The sequence below is a fragment of the Bactrocera latifrons genome, unplaced genomic scaffold, assembly GCF_001853355.1.
Source record: "Bactrocera latifrons isolate USDA-ARS-PBARC rearing strain unplaced genomic scaffold, ASM185335v1 scaffold_222, whole genome shotgun sequence".
NCBI lineage: Eukaryota > Metazoa > Arthropoda > Insecta > Diptera > Tephritidae > Bactrocera > Bactrocera latifrons.
The window spans coordinates 495,961-516,356 of record NW_017535764.1 but is presented as its reverse complement, the minus strand read 5'-3'; the positions used below and the strand labels follow the sequence as shown (position 1 = coordinate 516,356).

Below are 20,396 nucleotides of genomic sequence, written 5' to 3'. Positions count from 1 at the left end.
TTTTGCTTTATATATAGATATAAAATGATATTGTTAACTGCAATACGATTTCGCGGAAGATGAAAGCTATTAAAGTTTGAATTTTATTTATTATTATTTTAATTTTTATGGGTGGATAGGTARCATATACACACACCGACCACAGCGGCCAACGACCATACCACGCTGAATACATCGGTTCTCGTCCGATTTCATTTCATTTATTGAAAAAAAAAAAACAAAATGAAAAGTTTCTCGTTAAAAACCGGAGGCTCCGTTTTGATTTTAGAGCCATGGTTTCTTGGGCAAATTTTCTTAGAATTCATCGTAGTTTACGATTTTGATAACCGCTTGGTGCATTTTTTTTTGCTCCATACAAATTGACCCACTCTAATGTACATGCATCATACCAGCATCGTTTTGGTAAGCAATCAAAGTACATATGTATGTACCGACAAAGTTTGGTTGTCAGCTCTTGTTTGCGAAATAATTAGTATTCTCTGAATGCAAAATAGCATAAAAGCTCTGATATCTATTGATGCGCCTACCGCGCAGAACAGTACACGGTGCTGTCAGATCTAACAGATAATAACAAACATCATACGCGTCAGCGTTAATATTATTATCATTACGCTTACGCCAGCAGCGCGTCAACCTGAGCTCCGCGCAGCGATAAAGTGTTCGGTAATAACGCCGTGGCGCTTAGCTTAGCACTTCAGTAAAATTTGACCGCGCGTACGTAGCGTGCTAGGTCGCAAGCTGCCGGTTTGCGTTAGCCACCTGTTTTGGCACGCCTTTCGCATTCATATTTCAGCGTTCATAAGGCACGCGTCTGTTCGGAAAATACAATACTCATTGGAAAAAGATCAACTTTTTTGACGATAAATCTATTGGCTTCTCTTCTCTTCAAAGCGTCTCTCGTGTTGGTTGATGTCACTTGCTCACATTTAAATGTAATTTGTGCTTAATTTATTATGGTTTGTACTCATTTCCGCCGCCTGGGAATTTCGTAAAGAAAATAGTGGAACAATTGCCAGATATTTCTTGTTAGCGGAACGCGTATTACTGTCGGGTCGATTGTTTCAAAATAAGAAATGCCTCCAAAAGTGTCCTCAGCGATGTCATGGATCTCGTCTTCCGTTGTGATTTGCTTGCAATTCCGGCCACTGCTGCTGTTTGTGTTTCTTGATCTATGTGTTGCTTCTTTAGGGTGAGCGCTAATTTTGTTGTGTTTTATTTTAATTATGTGTGAATGCCAAACCAAAATGTTTTGGGTTAGCGCTAAAGAAAAATGGGTGAAAAATAATATGTTTATAATTTCGCTTGCTCGATCTCAATGAGTGCACAAACGTTAATGACGACGCTCACGGACGTTACTGTCACTGTTATAAGTGTATTGACAATTCTGCAGATTTAAACATTGTCGTTTTAATTACTTGCAAAACGAAAATATTGATAGTATAATTTAATTCTCTAATTATTTAGCATCCCATTTTAGTTTAGGTCCTTTTAGATGTCGAAGATTGAAAAAAAATTTCAGTCAAACAATTAATTTTGCTTGATTACTCATATCAATGCCAACAGTCACTCAAACAATTGGAAAGAACAATGTAAGATTTAAACGGCATCGATAAACTTTTCGTTGGTGAAGATTGATCTTCAAAGGTCATCGAAAATACTTTTGAAGCACCTTTTTTGCCTGTAATGTTTAATATAAATATAAATATAATATATGTAAGTTTATTCCTAAATTATCTTAGCCTTCCCACTTTAGCTCGCAATGGCAATCAGATAACTTTCCTCGCTTACGTGAACATTTACACATGACTCTATCCTCCATCTGTATTTCAATTTTTCGTTTTCACTACATCTTCATGATTCTGTGGAACGAAAGTCGTCGTAAGAAGTAATTCTAGTAAATTATATAAGAGTTTCTTCAGATCTTATCTTGAGAACCGGCCGTACTCTGCAACTTTCTTTCATAGCTATCATTTCACGAACCCTCTAGTTTTCTACAAAAACTCCTTAGATTATGAAACATAGATGAATACAGTTTGTACGATCTTTGACTTGAAAGAAGATGTTACATTAGATATGTTAGATAGATATATTGATAAGAAAATAGATATATTTTCAATGAGCTTTATTTGTAATTCATCGAGAATCGGTTATATTTTATAGATAATGTAAGAAATGGCTTAGGTCGAGCTCTACCGAACATTTTATACTCTTACAACTTGCAATAATCAAAGCCAGGAAAGTACCTTAAGATGTAAAATATTCACGACATGATCGAATCTAAGCAATTTTATATATAAATTTATATATACATATACTATACTCGTATATATCTCATACACTGACCGATATATTTGGCATAAGATTTGTTAGAAAAACGAAAATCATTATATGTATGTAGAATATGTGTTGGACTAGTATTGACCCGATTTTATCAATTATATAAAATGTTCATTGGATTTCATTAAGGTACCTTACATACAACTACCAACCATATGGAGTAAAGTCAGCTGGATGTTCGCAAATGCTGATGTTAGTTGTATGGGGCCTGGTTTTCGCCCAATGATGCACTGTTATAAGTAAAACAAGTTCTGTAAATTTCATTGAGATAACTCAAATATTGGCCGATATATGCTGTATAAAGTCACCAGAAAGTTCGAAAATTTTTATATAAGGTATATGGTTCCACACCATTTCCCATAAAACCATATCGGTGGTCAAATTTATTGTCTCTGGTGTATTTAGTTATTGATTTATTGCGCTTTTAGTGGTTTTGAACAGTACTGTTATATGGGGAGTGAGTGGGGTTATATTCCGATTGCATTCATTTTGACACTGTCGGTAGAAGATATATATAATATTTGAGCTGGGTTTGGTTACTATAGCTTTAGTAGTTTAGGAGATATGTACATTAATTTATTAGAGGGCGATGTCACCCCAACTTTTTAAAATTTTTTGCCCACATGTGCCCTTTGCTTCTCAATAAAAAAAATCAAATTATTATACTCTGTAGTAACATATTGCAAGAATATAAAAAACACAACATTGTTTTTTATAATATAATATATGAAAATAATTATATAATAAGTGTATGTGAATGTGAATATACATATGACAAAATTGTGTACTCCTTGTTTGAACGTTATTTAATTACCCAGGTGTTTTGGTGCTAAGACAACAAAAATAAAAGAGAAGTGCAGTGGTAGAAAAAATACTTTACTACTTTGACTTTGAAACTAATTTCATTCAAACTGGTGCAATATACACTATATGTATGCTTTCTTAAGTATTTCATAATTAGTCCAAATACATACTACAAAAGGTTTTAAATAAGTTACGTTAGGTTATACTGGCCGGCTGTCACGCTGTATATAGGCCTACTAGTCATTAGTAATGCCAGATGGAGGTTCAGTTTAGTTTGAGGTGAAGTCTGCGTCATATTTGATAATTCGTCTAGTTCTTTGAAGTGCGAAGCTCCTAAATACTTACGACGAGTTTAGATAGTGCTGGACACAGCCACAGAAGGTGTTCCAATGTCTCTCTCTTGCCAAGCGTTCTTCACTTTCGGCATTAATCGTCTTACCTTATGCCCACCCGGTTCGTACGTGATGGCAGTAAATTATGAAATGTCAAGAGGCCAACAGCTGGAGTTCCGTTGGGCCCTGATTCGCCTGTCAGTCCTTTCGGAAAAGTCAATAACTTTTAAAAATAAAATTTTTTTTTTTGAAATAGAGAGCTTTACAAGCTAACAATGAATTATAGTTTGACTACATTGCAAAATTTCCTTTCTTTAAAAAAACTATCCTAGTATAATTTCGATAAATAAATTGTTGCTATTCTAAACGAGCGATATTACACTGACCCTAATACAAGAAAATGAAACTCTCAAAACCTGGTCCAATAGTTGAACCCCTGATAAATTTCATGTATATCGAAGCCTCAAAATTATTCAGATTTTTTCCTCGGTTACATTCCAAGGCAGCCGCTTATTTTCATTAGTCAAAAGCAAGCATTAATTTTCTGAGTCAACACCCGTGAAAAAGTGAAACACATCTATTTTTTTTGAAAATAGTCAACAGAATCTCAAAAAATTATTGTTTGCTGTTACTTATGTACATTCATATATACTGGTTGTCAAAAAAGTCTTGCGGTATTTTTATTCAATTTTCAATTGTTCATAAAATTTGTTTCGATAACCTATGTCCAGCTCTTGACCGATGCTACGGCTGTCACTACGCCGGTCTCTTTCGACAAATTCAGCGATTTTATCGCAATTTTCGATGATAGGCCTTCCGGAGCGTGGCGCATCTTCGACCAAATCTACACCAGAACGAAAACGTTGAAACCATCGTTGTGCGGTGGAAATGGAAACTGTATCGGGTTCATAAGCTGCAGAATATAACTCACGAACGACTTAAAATTTATGTACCTCAACAAAAAGAAAAACAACGGACACATTTTTTATAGGGTCGTCGCTTGATAGCTGTATATTTATCTTTATTTAGATCAATTTATCCTCCTGATCTGCGCAAATTGTCCAATAAAAGCCAATAAAGTAACTTTCCGCATGTGCTAATTGCATTTTCATCATTTAACAACGAAAACAATTGGAAATTTAGCAAAATAGTTGTTGTTGTATACTAAATGAAAATTACAAGCTTCGGTAAAGTTTACGCATTTACATTGAAATTGTTTAATTGGTTAAATATATATGACTTAACAATTAATATATTAGTAAATGCTTAAGGTTTACAAAGTGCATTCCAAAGTAAACAGAACAAATGGTTTTTTAATCAAAATCAATTTATTTTATTCAAAATAGTCTCCTTCTGTTTTAATACAGCTTTTTTCAATGTCCAAAATATGTCGAACGAGTGTTTTAGCTCGTTGGCGGTCAGTATGTCGGTGCAAGCCTTTTGAATGACCTCTACCTCTGCATAACGCTTTCCTTCCATGTGCAAATGCATTTTTCCCAAAAAGGAAGAAGTCGCACGGCGCAATATCCGGTGAATACGGGGAGTTAGTAGTTAAAATGTGATAATTTTGGTCAAAGCGTCGATCGATTAGAGCAATTTTTAGTCGTCAGTCAATTTGTGCGAAACAAACGGTGCACACACCTTTCGTAAACCCAAATATTCGGTCAAAATGCGATAAATCGATGTTTTGGAAATATTTAATTCCATTTTCATGCATTTCAATTATGATTTCGGCTGATTTTTGATGAACTCACTCACAGTTTGGATGGAGTTATGTCCTCACGACCACTTTGAAAACGTCGAAACCACTCTGCTACGGGATAGGCAATCATCGCCATTAACTTTTTTCATCAATTGAACGTTTCGGTAAAAGTTTTTTAAATTTTAAAACAAAATTTTATGTTGGCTCTTTGTTCGAAACTCATTTTCGCACCGATAACATAAACATACTGACACTTAAAACGCAATAACTTCACTTCCAATCAATGAAATGTCATGAAATTCTCACTGGAAAATAGGTAAAGATAGCAGGTTGTAATCGACATATAGATGGCGCCACCAGGGGGCATTAGATTCAAAAATTCCTGTTTACTTTGGAACGCACCTTGTATAACTATTATATTTTATTGTCCACAGTTTCTTTTTTTTTCCAACATTATTTTATTTATTGGATCTGCTTTTTCTTAAAGCCTAACAATTAGTTAAAAAATCTTAATTCTATTTAAAAACTAGACAGTCTCAAGCAAGTGATTGAGCTGTTTTGGTGATACCAGGTCGTACCCCACAGTTGAATGCCATACATCCAAATCGGCTTTATGACCGCATTATATAAAATCACTTTGTTGTCTAGGCTAAGTCTGAAGTATTTATTAAAAAGAGAATTTAAATTTGCAGATTTAATCTATATATTATTTTACTAGAGATGTGTTTTCTCCACGTGAGCCTTCTATCTAGGTGAATACTAAGATATGTTACTTCGTTCGCTTGGGGTACTAAAGTATTGTTTATTTTTTACTGCTGGGCACATCTTTGGTCTTAGCGAAAATGTAATATGCTTATATTTCTGTTCATTCACATTTATACGCCAGTTCGCTAGCCATTCTTCGATGGAACTTAAATGCATCGATAAAATTCTTGATACTGAAATGTGGCATTTGTTACGGCTCAGTATAGCTGTGTCGTCCGCAAAAGTTAAAGTTAATACATTATTAGCTGTTATAAGATCTCCTGTATATATGATGTATAGTGTTGGGTATAAAACACTGCCCTGGGTTACAACAGCCCTTATCTATCGTTCTCTCACTTTAACCATAAATTTTCTACTTTTTAAGTAAGACTCCAATGTTTTATACAATTCTAAAGGTAGAATTTTTTTAAGCTTGTATAAAAGACCTTCGTGTCACACCTTATTAAACGCCTCCTCTGGCAGAATACAGAGATAAAGAGGTGACCAACTCTCCTGTCATTGGAAATGTGAGAACCGCTCACCTACCGAACTTTGACAGTTGACTGGTTTGCAATGACTGGAACGGCCAGATTACATTTATCCAAAAATATATGTGAACGGAGGGATTTGTTGACGTCGTTCGAGATCGCTAATGTAATGTGAACCAATGCAAGAAAATGCAAAATTTAAATATATTTCATGAAACGTTTTACAATTCGATGCATAGTCGAATTAATTTCAATCGCAAATTATTAAAAACATTCATTAATTGAGAACTAACAGAGAATTAAGTATTAAAATATCAAAAATCAGTTGTTTTAATATTTACTTCATATCGGAATTGTACAGTTTCATGAACAAGAAGAGGTAAAAATATTTTACAGGCTTTACCTACCATTATATGGTAGGAAATTCTAATCACTCTTAGGGAAAAATTATATAAGTATATACATATATATATACATGTATCTAAAAACAAGCTCATTTCAAAACTTCACAATATCATATTGTTGTTCTTACCAATGTATGTGTGATAAAACTGTTAATGGTGTAAAAATTTTAGTTATTTTACCAAAATTTTCAAAGAATTAAGGTTTTTTCCATAATACGCGATTTAGAAAGGTAGTACCTATTTTCAAAAAAATAAAAAATCATCAAGTAAAAATATATTTGCGCCATATGGCATTATTAATTGGGAGTGGATAAGCATACAAATAGAAACAAACGCTAATAAATGTTTGCTGAGTGCTCATTTGTGCATATGTGTTTGAAGAAACAGTGGTTCATAAACTAAAATTATTGTAATTTAAATGTGTAGAAATGTTATCAGCGAGTATTCATTTAATGTGAAATAGGAAGAAAATTATTTATGTAAAAGGAAGCTCTGGTAGCATACAATGTCTGCTATAAAAAATATGATCAGATGATGAAATACAATATTCAGAGGCATTGTGAAGCGCATCACGATCAATATCGGTATACAGGAGATTTCATTAAATAATGCATTTTGGAAGAGGCTGGAACTTTACCCAAAGAACATCCTGCGAAATATTTATTATACACTGTCTTGTCTTACATTTTATGAATTTATGGTAGTTACAAATAAACTTAAAATTGTAAGGCAATTTTAGAATTGGTACCCACAGTGCGACTACCCATATATACGCGCACTGTCATTTGTAAACCAGGAGTGGTAAAATACGTTGCTCACAATTCCCTCTTCATGTTTACCCGCAATGATCCCCTCATCCAGGCCTCAAAATGTGCACGCGTGCCCGAACGGTGCAAAATGCCACTGGAGGCTCATAAGCCCACCTCTGGTCTAAGGCAACAGTGCCATCTCTGAAGGAAATATTCGGATCAGATCGCTGTAGCGTTTAGCTGTGCTTCTATTGAAAGATTTTTAATTATATGAGATATCTTCACAAATTTGTCACGGGTTATTATCAAAGGCAATTTGCAATGCCCAAATTTAATATGCTTTCTGTTAACTGATTGCAAAATTATTTTGAAATTTATTACTAAATTTGATTCTTTCAAATTACTTAAGGAATATAAACATTTGTCAAGAATACCTTAGAGCGAATATGCCATTCACAGAACACTATCAATTTGTTGAGCAAAGAATTTGCGTTAAATTTTGTTTATGGAATCAATTTTCTGTTGCGGATACGTTGTGCAGACAGCATTGGTGATATGGCTATGTCTAAAAAAAATTTTTACAAGTGGTATAGTGAGTTCCAAGCCGGTCGTAAACGTGTCGAAGACGAACAGCGTCCAGGGTGACCATCAACCTCAACCGACGAAGCTGAAATCAAAGATTTGGTGTTGAAAGACCAGCGATTAACAATTCGAGACCTTGCTGATGAAGTTGGCATATCGAAAGGTTCAGCCAATACCATTTTGAAGGATGTTTTGGGCCTCAAGCGCGTCAAATCTCGACTGGTACCGAAAACATTGAGTTTTTTTGGAAAAAGGCCCTCGTAATTCGTGATTATTTCGCCAAAAACTCAACCCATATCGTTCCGCAACCACCGTATTCATCTGGCTGTTCACCAAGCTCAAAAGATCGCTCCGGGGATACCGTTTTTATACGATAGAGGAGATTCAAGCCGCAGCGAAGACGGAACTGAAGGCCATCCCGGAAAGTGACTACAACCAGTGTTTCGAAGATCAATCTCTCTCTCTCTCATTGTCTGACTAAAATATGTATTTTAACCAGAGGGAATGTTTGCGCGCTAAGGTGCACATAATAAATCGAGCTTTATATTTGACTTCCACAAAATATAGGAATTGCAAGGGAATTCCCTTTAACACATACATATATCTCACAACAAGACCTCCGGTCGAAGAAATATAAGTATACGGTTACCGAAAGATATTGGATTGGCAAAACCGACAGTTTGCGCTTAGCAAGTAAACAGTAATCACAACATTTATGATTAACTGAAGACCCTCGGAGGAAAATGTATCAAAATTTGGTTCGATCCACAGCTTTTGATAGCGTTTTTACACAGGCCAAGCGACCAACTGTTCAAACGATTACTTTCGTAAGCATCGAGCGCATTTTCCATTTTCCCCATTTGCGCAGCACACGAATTTACGCTTGGATCGACTTAAACCCGTATTTTCAATTTTGTAGCAAGACCAAGGAATTTTATAATATTTATTAGATTGTAAAGAGCGGAGATAAAGCATTATTTTTCCTATTTGTGGCTTCCCATAAAGCTATTTTAAGGTTAACTACACCTCACCAACTACAAATTTTGGCTAATATTAATCACCACCCGTTTTCTCAATCTGTAACAAGTCCAATGCATTTTATAATATTTATGGAATGGTAAAGAGCGGAGATAAAGCAATATTTTTCTGATTTATGGTTTCAGATAAAGTAGTCCTCAGCAACTACATATTTTGGCTAATATTTATCACCACCCATTTTCATACGAAGATTTCACCGTGTTTAATTTTATTATATATTATATTATACAAATTAGCATACTTCTATTTCTAAAAATAAACTGCTTCAATTATTTATACTGACTACGCAAAAAAACAAATAAATTTACAGCACATAAGTTACAAACAGGTATGCGATCATACATTGTGACAAAAAACTGGAATTTGTGAATAAAGCGCAAAATATTTTATGATTCATCAATATTTATTTTGTCGCTTTCAAAATTATTCCCACCAGATATAATATACCTTTACCAACGGACTGAAAGATTTAGAGCTCTCTTGCCATCTCTCTAAAACTTGCCTGACGATTTTCAAGCGCCATATCCTTCACTTTTTAATATTTTCATCAGTTGAAGAACTGGAAGGTTGTCCAGAATGAGGCATGTCTTCAACAGTCTTTGAAGACTTTGTCCCACTCGTAGGCTTGTGATTTTGATAAAACTGAACACCATAAGTCTTTACCAACATTCGCAATGATTCCACATACGTAATTTGGTTAGAAGAGCAATATTTTAGGCTTATTTTATGTTCAATATTTTTATCCATTGTAAAAATTGAAACACACTACTGAAGTGGACTGACTCAAGCAGCTGCTGTAAACAAACTGGATGACAGATCGCGTTAATATTGGGCATAGTAATTAAGGACAGCCGTACCAACTAACGAAATAATTTTTTTGGAAATATCGCTTACCCGGGGAATATAATTACAATATCCGGGAGCTTTTTTGTACCAATGTATTATATACATATATGTATAAGTACATACATATAACTAATAATAATATTAGCTCCAACATTAAATATACATATATATATTTATAAATCAAACATTTGCTTTATGGCGCACACTTAAATGCAGAAAAAATAGAAAAAGAATAAAATAAAATGATAACAAAAACGATTCTATAACATATTGCTTAATGAAAAAATTAATTTGAAAAATATTAAACCAAAAAGGAATTGAGTAATCCAGTGTTGGGCATTTTTGCGCACTAGACTTTAAGTCACTTGCACCAATTATGTTTATAAGAATTGCTTACTACGTATTAAGATCTTATCTGAACAATGTTTGCATACAAATTAATTTATAATCAACTATACACCCACACAATCTTAAATTTCAATTTAAGATTTCTTAAGAAATTTTATTTACCGTAAGATACTCACTGTAATGCTAGCAGATCACCGTGAAATACTCCCACCAGTTGAGGTAAAATGCGGTTATGAGACTAGTAAGGAGGAGCTAGGTGGCGGAGAAACGAAACATTTTATACTCAGAAAAAAAAAACGAAAATTTTTAGTTAGAATTCAACATATTTCATTAAAAAAAAAAATGTGAATGGATTACATTCATACGTATTCGCTAATTTATTAACTTATAAGGTAGGTCATAGATTCGCTTAGTTTCATTACTGCATTTTGCTTTGCGTTTGAAATATTTATATCGAAATCAACCAAATGTTAAAGTTTAATGTTAAAATGAGATATATGCGTATACATTACGATTGTAAACACAAATAGTCTACATTTAATATATTATATTTAAGGAAAAATCCAACCATGCAATTTTATAAAGATAACCCCCCACATTGCCCGATATATTCGCCATAAAGTCGGTTAGAAAAATTATAACGATTGTATATGATGCGGGGTTGGGGTCTGTTTCTTCCATTTTCGCTTTCCTACCATAATCTATCTAATATTTAACTTTATTTTGTATGCATAGATATCTTAAGTGTTTACAGATAAAAGCCAACGAGTAGTTGCAAATATGGTATAGGTATATGGAGGTGTTAACCAGATTTCATCCATCTATGGCGGATATATTTTATATGCTTTTAAATTTCATTAGGATACCTCACAGATTAATCTATTTATATTATATGTAAGTCAACCAAAAGTTTAAAAATCATTATATAATGCTTCGAGTCAATTTGATTGATATTTTTTTTGTAAAAAACTTAGCTTGTAATAAGTACATTGAATCATATAGTGCGTAACATGCACACTTTTTAAAAACCAAAAGACGCCTTTTTATACTTTATTCCCTTGTACCAGGGTTGGACAAATTTTTAGCCCGCAAAGTTAGCAAAGTGATGAGGGGAATATCAGTTTACGGAGGGAAGGGCTTAGAAAATGCGAAAAAAACAATTACATTCCTCAGAAACTTAATGTTCATCGCCGAATGCAGATATAAAGAGATGACCAACTCTCCTGCCACTAAAAATGTAAGAACCGCTCACCTACCGAACAGTTTACTGGTTTGGGTAAGTTTTGACGTTTTGCAATTGGAATATGTGATAAAACTGTTAATGGTGATGGTCCCAGTTGTAAAAATTCATTTTAGGTAGAATTGGGAAATCTTTTCTCAAGTTGTGGACTTTTACATATATATCTACACATATAAAAAATGATACTGACCATAATATATATTTTCTTTAAACATATTGCAGTTGAATTTAATGAGAATGCTTATATGTATAAATATACGAGGTGTGTTCAAGTATCGCGAATTTTGAATTTTCGCGGGTTACGTATATTCGAATTTCGAATTTTTTGTGGCGGTATGTTGGTACTCATGTCTCTCACTTATGCCGACAAGCTCGGCCTTTTTTAACGTTCATTTAATTGTTGACAGCTGCTTTGCTTGCACGTGTTTTGGATCGTCTTCGATTTTTACCTATTCAAAAAAATGGATCAAAGAACCTGTATCAAATTTTGTGTGAAAAACGAAATTAAGTGCGCGGATGCATTCCGAATGTTGACTATGGCATACGGAGAAGCTACCTTGGACCGAAGCAACGTTTATCGGTGGTACAAAATGTTCGCAGAAGGCCGAGAAGATGTGACAAAAATTGGCTTTTGCACCACGATAACGCCCCTGCTCACACATCGTTGCTTGTGCGCGACTTTTTGGCCATAAACAACACACTAATGATGCCGCAGCCACCGTATTCCCCAGATCTGGCCCCCTGTGACTTTTTCTTATTCCCTAAACTGAAGAGGCCCATGAAAGGACGACGTTACGCTTCTCTTGACGAGATAAAGACGGCATCGAAGGAGGAGCTAAGGAAAATAAAAAAAATGATTTTTTGAAGTGCTTCGAAGATTGGAAAAACCGTTGGCACAAGTCTAAAATATATCATGGGGATTACTTTGAAGGGGACAAAATAGATATTCATGAATAAATAAATAATTTTTGAAAAACCCCAAAATACGCGATACTTTTTGAACACACCTCGTACTAGCTGACCACGCATGCGTTGTCCAGAGTGAAATTATGTGTTTTGAAATGAAAATAAAACTGAAATTACGTTAAAATATTTATTTTCGATTTTTCTAAATTTTTTCAATGTAACGCAGTTTGATAAACAACATTTTTTTGGTTTCTATTTCAGTGCGTAAATGCGCAGAGAAGATGGTTTTCCAACTCGGGAACACGCCGCGTATAACTGACGCGCACTCATGCAATCGTAGTTAGTAGGATAATTTGGCCAATGTTGGCATAAACATTCGTGATGAGTTTATATATCGTTGAAGTGAATTGACAAAAGGCAGGTGGAATTGATATCAAACCACTGGATTGCGAAATTTCCTATTCTTATCGAATACGATGTTAAATGTCTTCGGCAATGTAATTTTGTTCATCGTGAAAAGTATGCGAACTTCAGTGGTATACAAAGTAGCTATCGAATCGTCCATCGTTTGTTTCCATTGATTATCATGTTCCAGCGATTGTAATTGCTGGCCTGCTTCTCAAAATGCATGTATTCTCTGGGTTGAAAAACACTCTTTGGCCATTCTCCAACCAAATGAACTTGCAAAAGTAAATGCACTACAAAGCGCTTCATTACAGTTCACGTATCGACCATTTGATACTTTCTGATCCCATCTCGTTCAAGACCAATAACCGCCATGTTGCTTTTTTGGTGACTTATTTGCAAACGTATTTGATCTATTTCACCAAACTACAATATCAAACATTGTCATGAGTTTTGAATGTGAATTAGACAACAGTTGCGAATATTTTCCATATGTTGTCGACTTCGATATTCACTCCTCTAAGTTGAATGATAAATGTTCTGCCATTGTCGTCTGATAAGCTACGACGATAGAGTAGATATCCACCATTTCCAGTTTACGTTTCCGAAAAAAAATCACGTTTATAGTGTTTCGTACATTTATCTTTAGACATACAAACCGAAGTGGGATTATGGTGGTTATTGGTGATGAACTTCGTATAATACTAGATCTTTTTCTGCATCAGGAATTTCCGCAGAAATGATTTCATCAATTTGATCTGGTGTAACCACCATCCACCATACAAAGAAGAATGTGTGCGTGCGGCAAACATATTTTTTGCAACTCAACAGAGTACATCCAGCATCTGACTGCACCACCGTCGGTGTTGTTTGAAAAGTCGTGCTGTGACATCGAAACGATCGCCTGTTGATTGACCGCGATCCATAATTCCATCGTATCCTGGGAGTACTCGTTCATGTGCCTTGGGCTGCCATTGTATGCTGATGCCAAAAAGAACGCCGACCGATATTAGCGCGACCTCTTCGCGGCTTCGTAACAAATTTCAATCTGTAATTGATCACTTCGTCTGAAACACACATAAAGTTTTCACTGAATAATTTTCAATATTTTTTTTTTTTGTAAAATAACTGGAATAAAAAAGCAGGCGACAGAAATTGAATTGATTGAATTTTTTTTAATGCAATATACAAAAATTAAAAGTAAAAAATTCATACAAGTATTAAATTATTAAGAAAATAATGAAAAAGAGTCTTATTCATATCAAACCAGAAAAAACGTTAACTTCGGCTGCACCGAAGCTAATATATCCTTCCCAGGTGCATTTCTTTAACTATGTGCTCAGTTTATATGAAAGCTATATGCTAGAGCAATGCGATCTGAACAATTTTTGCAGAGATTATATTATTACCTTAAGCAGTGATCCATATCAAATTTTGTGAAGTTACCACGTCAAATGCGAAAGTTTTCCATTCAAGCCCTTGATTCCGATCGTTCGGTTTGTATGGCAGCTATATACGTTGTAGTAAGCCGATCTGAACAATTTCTTCGAAGATTACATTGTTGTCTTAGGAAATAATCTATTTCGTGAATATATCTCGTCAAATGCAAAAGTTTTCCATACAAGAACTTTTTTCCAATCGTTCACTTTGTATGGCAACTATTTGCTATAGTTAACCGATCTGAACAATTTCTTCGGAGATTACATTGTAGCCTTAGAAAAAAACCTACTACTTTGTTGAAGATACATTGTCAAATGTGAAAGCTTTCCATACAAGAACTTGATTCCGATCGTTCAGTTTGTATGGCAGCTATATGTTATAGGTATAAAAAGTATTGGAACAAAATATAAAAATGGTAATACAAAAGATGAAGAAAAAGAAATTGAAGATGTTTAATATTTTGTTGCACCTCCCTTGGCTTTAATAATCGCTTGCAAATGCCTTTGCATACTTGCTCTCCCGACTGGTAATATTGGCCCATTCTTCCTTCAGAGAATTTTTAAGGGACTCTTTCGACTCTCAATGGGATTGAGATCAGAGGATTGTGGAGGTATTTTCAGCTGCTTCCAGTTATAAATTAACCACTCTTGAACCAAACGCGAAGTGTTTTTGGGATCATTGTCTTGCTGGAACTGCCATTTCTCTCCATTTAAGCCCAATTTAGTTACGCTCGGAAGCAAATTGTTCTTCAAAAGGCTTAAATAAACAAGCTTATCCATTTTTTGTGTATAAAAACAAGATTCCCAACTCCACTTGCCGTTATATACCCCCACAACATTACGTTTCGCCGCCATGCTTGATTGTTTTTAAGATGTTATTTTCTTGAAGTTCCATGTTGTGCTTTCGCCATATTTTTTGAGGCCCATCAGATCCAAATAAATTTAATTTGGATTCATCGCTAAAAATCACGTTTTCCCAAAAAGTTTCAGGTTGGTGTAGGTGAGCTTTAGCGAAATCCAACCTTTTTTTTTTTTTTTTTTTTTGTCAGCTTTTGAAATGTGAAGCTTTCGTCGAGGTACACGACCATGATAACCGGCCTTATGCAGGGGAGTTCAGTCTGTCTGAGCTAAATGTTTTCGGAAGTTGTTTCTACATTTTTTCACTCAATTTTGCAGCCGAAATTTTTGGGTCTTTTCTTGTTCCGATTTTAATTTTTATTTTATTCCTTTTTTTTTTTTTTTTTTTTTTTTTGTCAGCTTTTGAAATGTGAAGCTTTCGTCGAGGTACACGACCATGATAACCGGCCTTATGCAGGGGAGTTCAGACTGTCTGAGCTAAATGTTTTCGGAAGTTGTTTCTACATTTTTTCACTCAATTTTGCAGCCGAAATTTTTGGGTCTTTTGCCACTGCGCCAGCAATGGATCGTTCCTCCCGATCAGAAAAAGTTTTTGGCCTCCCAGATCTGTAATTGCTTTCTATTTTTCCGCTGTTTATGTAATTGTTTATTTATTACATTTCTTACACTGGAAAATGATCTATTGACAATTTGTTCTATTTTGCGCAATAATTCATTAATATGCAATATCCAACAGAAGTCACCAAAAACGGCATCAACGGATGCCAACTTAAAGAAGAATATGCAAAAAAACATGATGTGTGCCAATACTTTTTTGATTTGTTTTTCGCTGTTTCAGACTTCATTTCTAGATTTGGGGGGAGTGGGGGGTGAATGTATCGGTATATTTTCTCTTACATTTTGTATTGTTTCTACCAGTTACACTATGTACAAAAATAATTGAATGATATTATTTTTTGTTGCTTTTTAACTACCTTTCTTTAGAAAATCAAAGTGTGCCAAAAATTTTTTGATTCACTGTATTGTACACATATACAACAAAGAAAACGTTTATATGGCAAAAAGAAAAGGCCTGTTTTTAGGGGGTTTTCGGCAATTATTTGAATTTTTCTCGCCGTAAAAACCATCGGCCTCAAAACCGCGCCATTAGTTTTGCTTTCTTCAGACTGGACAAGGAAGCAAAACAAATGGGTCTGGCAGTGAACGAGATGCAAAAATGCATTCAGAGGCCCATGCCCCGTAAGGAGGAAACCCAGACTCAGACAAAATCTGAAGTCTGGGTTATCCTCAACGAACCCAACGTCCCGAATGTACTCRTWHGTCACTCGGCCGTTAGGACTATTGTCCCAACGTTGTTGCCACCTACGCCTAACCCTATCATCTAGGAGCCATTTGTTCCCAAGGTATCCCTCCCTCTCCATATCATCGTCGGAAATCCAATCGTTCCGCAACATTGACACACTCAAACCCCTTCTTAACCTGAATGCAACAGCACGCTGTATGACAATCAGGTCRAGAGGGSGTGCACCTAGTAAAACCTGCATCGCATCCGTTGAGACGGTGCGACATACAGGCAAACAAACAAGCATCATACCACGCTGGATTGAGAGGAGTTTTTGAGACCCCCAGAGAGTCGTGGCTGTCTCCCACCATACAGGGGCTCCATATGGGGCACAGGCCACAAACAAGCCACGATATATGGTGCGGACAGCACGACGTCCGTCTGCCCTTAAGCAGCATTGTCACCGTTTTTTCCCTCGATATGTCCACCCCCACACCTACACCCCAAGTATTCACGATCTCTAAGAGATCTCCTCCCGCCCGCTCTAACTCAGACCGCGAGCGACCATCGACCATAAGAAGAAGGTCGTCCGCATACGCACAACACTTACAGAGTGGCACGAGCTGCCCAAGCAGAGTGTCCATCATAAGGTTCCAAATATATGGACCGCAGATGGAACCCTGCGGGCAGCCACGAACCACTCCAATCTCCACACTTCCATTCATGCCGACAAGAGAGGCCTTTCTGTCCGAAAAATAACTCCGCCAAAGAGTAATTTCCGGACAGCCAAGCTCCTCCAGCCGTTGTACCAAGCGTGCCAGTCTTATCTTCTTTTCACTACGTGGCGCCAATTGGATATTCCAAGCGTAGCCAGGTCCTTCTCCACCTGGTCCTTCCAACGGAGTGGAGGTCTCCCTTTTCCTCTGCTTACCCCGGTGCGTACAACGTCGAATACTTTCAGCGCTGGAGTGTTTTCGTCCATTAGGACAACATGACCTAGCCAGCGTAGTCGCTGTCTTTTAACTCGCTGAACTATGTCAATGTCGTCATATATCTCAAACAGCCTATCGAATGCGATATTCGCAGTGGCCAACGCGCACTGGGCTGTAAATCTTTCGCAGATCTTTTCTCTCGAAAACTTGCAACGTCAATTGCTCTGGGCATCGGTCACTAGTTCACCTTTGGGGGTTCTACAAGAGTATGCTCCGGTCTTGAAACCTGCAGTTAGCCGCCGTCTTTTCTTAGAATTTTCGAGCATTACCCCTGTCGGCCAGCTTATCAAGCTCTTCATATTCACTCACTTCGGCCTCTTTCCCTCGCTTCCCTCTTCAACTCTCGGTATCTATCCCCTCCCAGACGTGTTGTGGTCGATCGTAACGTTGCGAGGTAGGCAGCCTGTTTTCTCTCCGCTGCGACACGGCACTCCTCCTCGTATCAGCTGTTCTGTTTTTCCGAAAACCAATGGTTTCGGTTGCAGCTGTACGTAAGGAGATTGAAATGACGTCCCACAGTTCCCCTATACCGTGTTGTTGACGAGTGTTCTCAGAGAGCAGGAGTCAATTCGAGTAGAAAATCGAAATTTGGGGATGTTTCCTCGTGGAGGCTGAATTTATCGACCGTCGTGCCAAAGATACCTTCTTTGCCCACCCTGGCGTGAAAGTCGCCAAACACGATTTCGAAATCGTGGCGGGGGCAGCTCTCATAGAGGTGCTTTAAGTGGTCATAGAAGTCACCTCAGTCTCAAATCAGCCATATGTTGAAGAAACTCGCTTTGATGCGGATTGTGGCTAGACAAAAAAAAATATATGTTTTACACAGTAATGTTGTTGGGTTCATTTCAGTATTTTCTTATGATTTCATTTACGTTGGGGTTTTCATTACATATTATTGTTTGGGGAACTATACAGCGATATGGTGCGTTAAATGTGGGCAGATCACAAATGCAACCATATGTTTGCAAATGCAGATGATCCAGCAGTGGCGTGGGAGAAATATGAAAATGGATGTACTAATTCCGAAAATTCAAAAGATAATTGTTTTGTAAAATAAAAGCCATTAACGTTACAAAGACAGGCGAAATACCTAAAACGAAAGGCTCGTGAAGTTTAATTTCATTTACTTGTAATTGGGGACACAGATTATGGAATTCGCCAAAAATTAATCTGTCTTTATACATAAGTATATCACAACCATTTTTACTCTCTTGCGTTTTGCGATTTCGAAATATTTTTAAACTTAAGGGGTCAGTAGTGCAATCGGCTCTGTTTTTTTGAAATTTTTTTTTTTTCATAGAAATTTTTATTCATATATCATGAGGTATATCGATTTCTAATGTTTGGATCATCTGAAACACCAAAACCCAATTTATTCTTAAAAAGTACGTGAATGGTTATTGTCCCTCTTAGAATCATGAAAAAATGTTGATAAATATAAAATTAAAGTTTTTTTTTTTAATATTTCCCCATGTTTTTTCACATAAATTTTGTCATAACATTGTCAATAAATTATAAAAAAATAAGAACGATAGCCAGGCGTTTTGTGAACATAAAAAAAAATTAAGCAAATTGGTTGAGTAATTCGACCGGGATCATGTCCGCCAGTTTAAAAAAATGTGTTTTGAGAAGAACGCGTAAAAGTTTGAAGCGTGCACTCCGAGCGCTATGAACGTCGAGCAGTATTATTATTTTTGGGCCTTTTTCGAAACCTTCCAATGGTAAAGTGGGTTTCTACATTAATTCTAAGGGAGCAGAAAATTTCTTAAAGATTATCCTACTGACTTCTTAATAAACTGTTTTCTAATAATAAAATTTACCGCAAAGTCGTGTCTGTGTCTACGCTGGACACGGCGAAGGAAATTCTCATGATCGTTCCGAAATAAATTTTTTGCTAAACTGAAGATTATGGATTTTGTTGTAAGTCATGCAGTTGAAAATGAAGGTCGTTTCAGATCATGGGCCTGCCGATCTCTGTTGTAAAGTTCATGTGATTAAAATAGTTCAAAGAACATTTCAATCTTAAAGGTACCTTTAGGCAATACAAAAACTGTAACTTACAGTATTTATGTATATATACAGTATATTATATACATATGTATTTAGATAATACATACATATATTTACCACCTTCTGATATGTAAATATTGAAATTTCACTTTATTACTTTGCCATTGGTCATCCATTGCTTGCATGCGCCGCTGGTCCTAATGTTAATTTTATGCCTGTAAAAATGTATAAAATAATACTACATTTGTTATTACTCTTTTATTTTTTCTACGTTTGGCACTAAAGTGTTAATTTAACTGTCACAAGTTCATGCAGTTGGCAATTGAAGCTAGAAATGTGAGTTATTTGTTGTTACCAACACTCGGTACGTTAGCCGAAATGTTTAACACTTATGAATAAACAGATTTTGGCCCCATAAATATTTATTTACAGTGATACTGACTGACTGATTCCTAAAATATATCATTTTATACATGTAGAAAAAATCAATATGTTATCGATTTACTCATCATTTATTCACCTCGACACTATTAATAGGGTGGATATCATGTATTATCCGTTTACATACTTAGACTTACCGATCTAAACGGGGTTAAATCTCTGAAATAACAGCCCTTGGCCGGATAAAATATAAGTGCTGAAATTTTATCAATTTTCTCATAAAGCTCATCGCTATAAACTAACGTCTCGTTACCTCGCAGGGTATTTTATACTCACACATAGCATAGCATACACACATATAAACATAAATGTGTTTTAGAGATAGTCAAATTTAGCAAGATTATCCTTATATAAACCTGGCAGGAAGGTCCTGGGGTTTAACGCCTAGAATAGTTAGATGGTTGTACACCATGATAGTAAGACCGATAATCACATATGGGGCGGTAGCC

General features: G+C 35.8%; 1 protein-coding gene across 1 annotated transcript in view; it reads left to right on the top strand.

Annotated features, from left to right (window-relative positions):
* Positions 1 to 715: 715 nt before the first annotated feature.
* Positions 716 to 20,396, top strand: part of LOC108968632 (protein singed wings 2) — a 32,045-nt gene continuing 12,364 nt past the window's right edge. Inside the window, exon 1 of the mRNA XM_018932763.1 lies at positions 716 to 1,189. Within this exon, the coding sequence (XP_018788308.1) occupies positions 1,074 to 1,189 (116 nt within the window). The 5' untranslated portion in view covers positions 716 to 1,073. The remainder of the gene's footprint in view (positions 1,190 to 20,396) is intronic.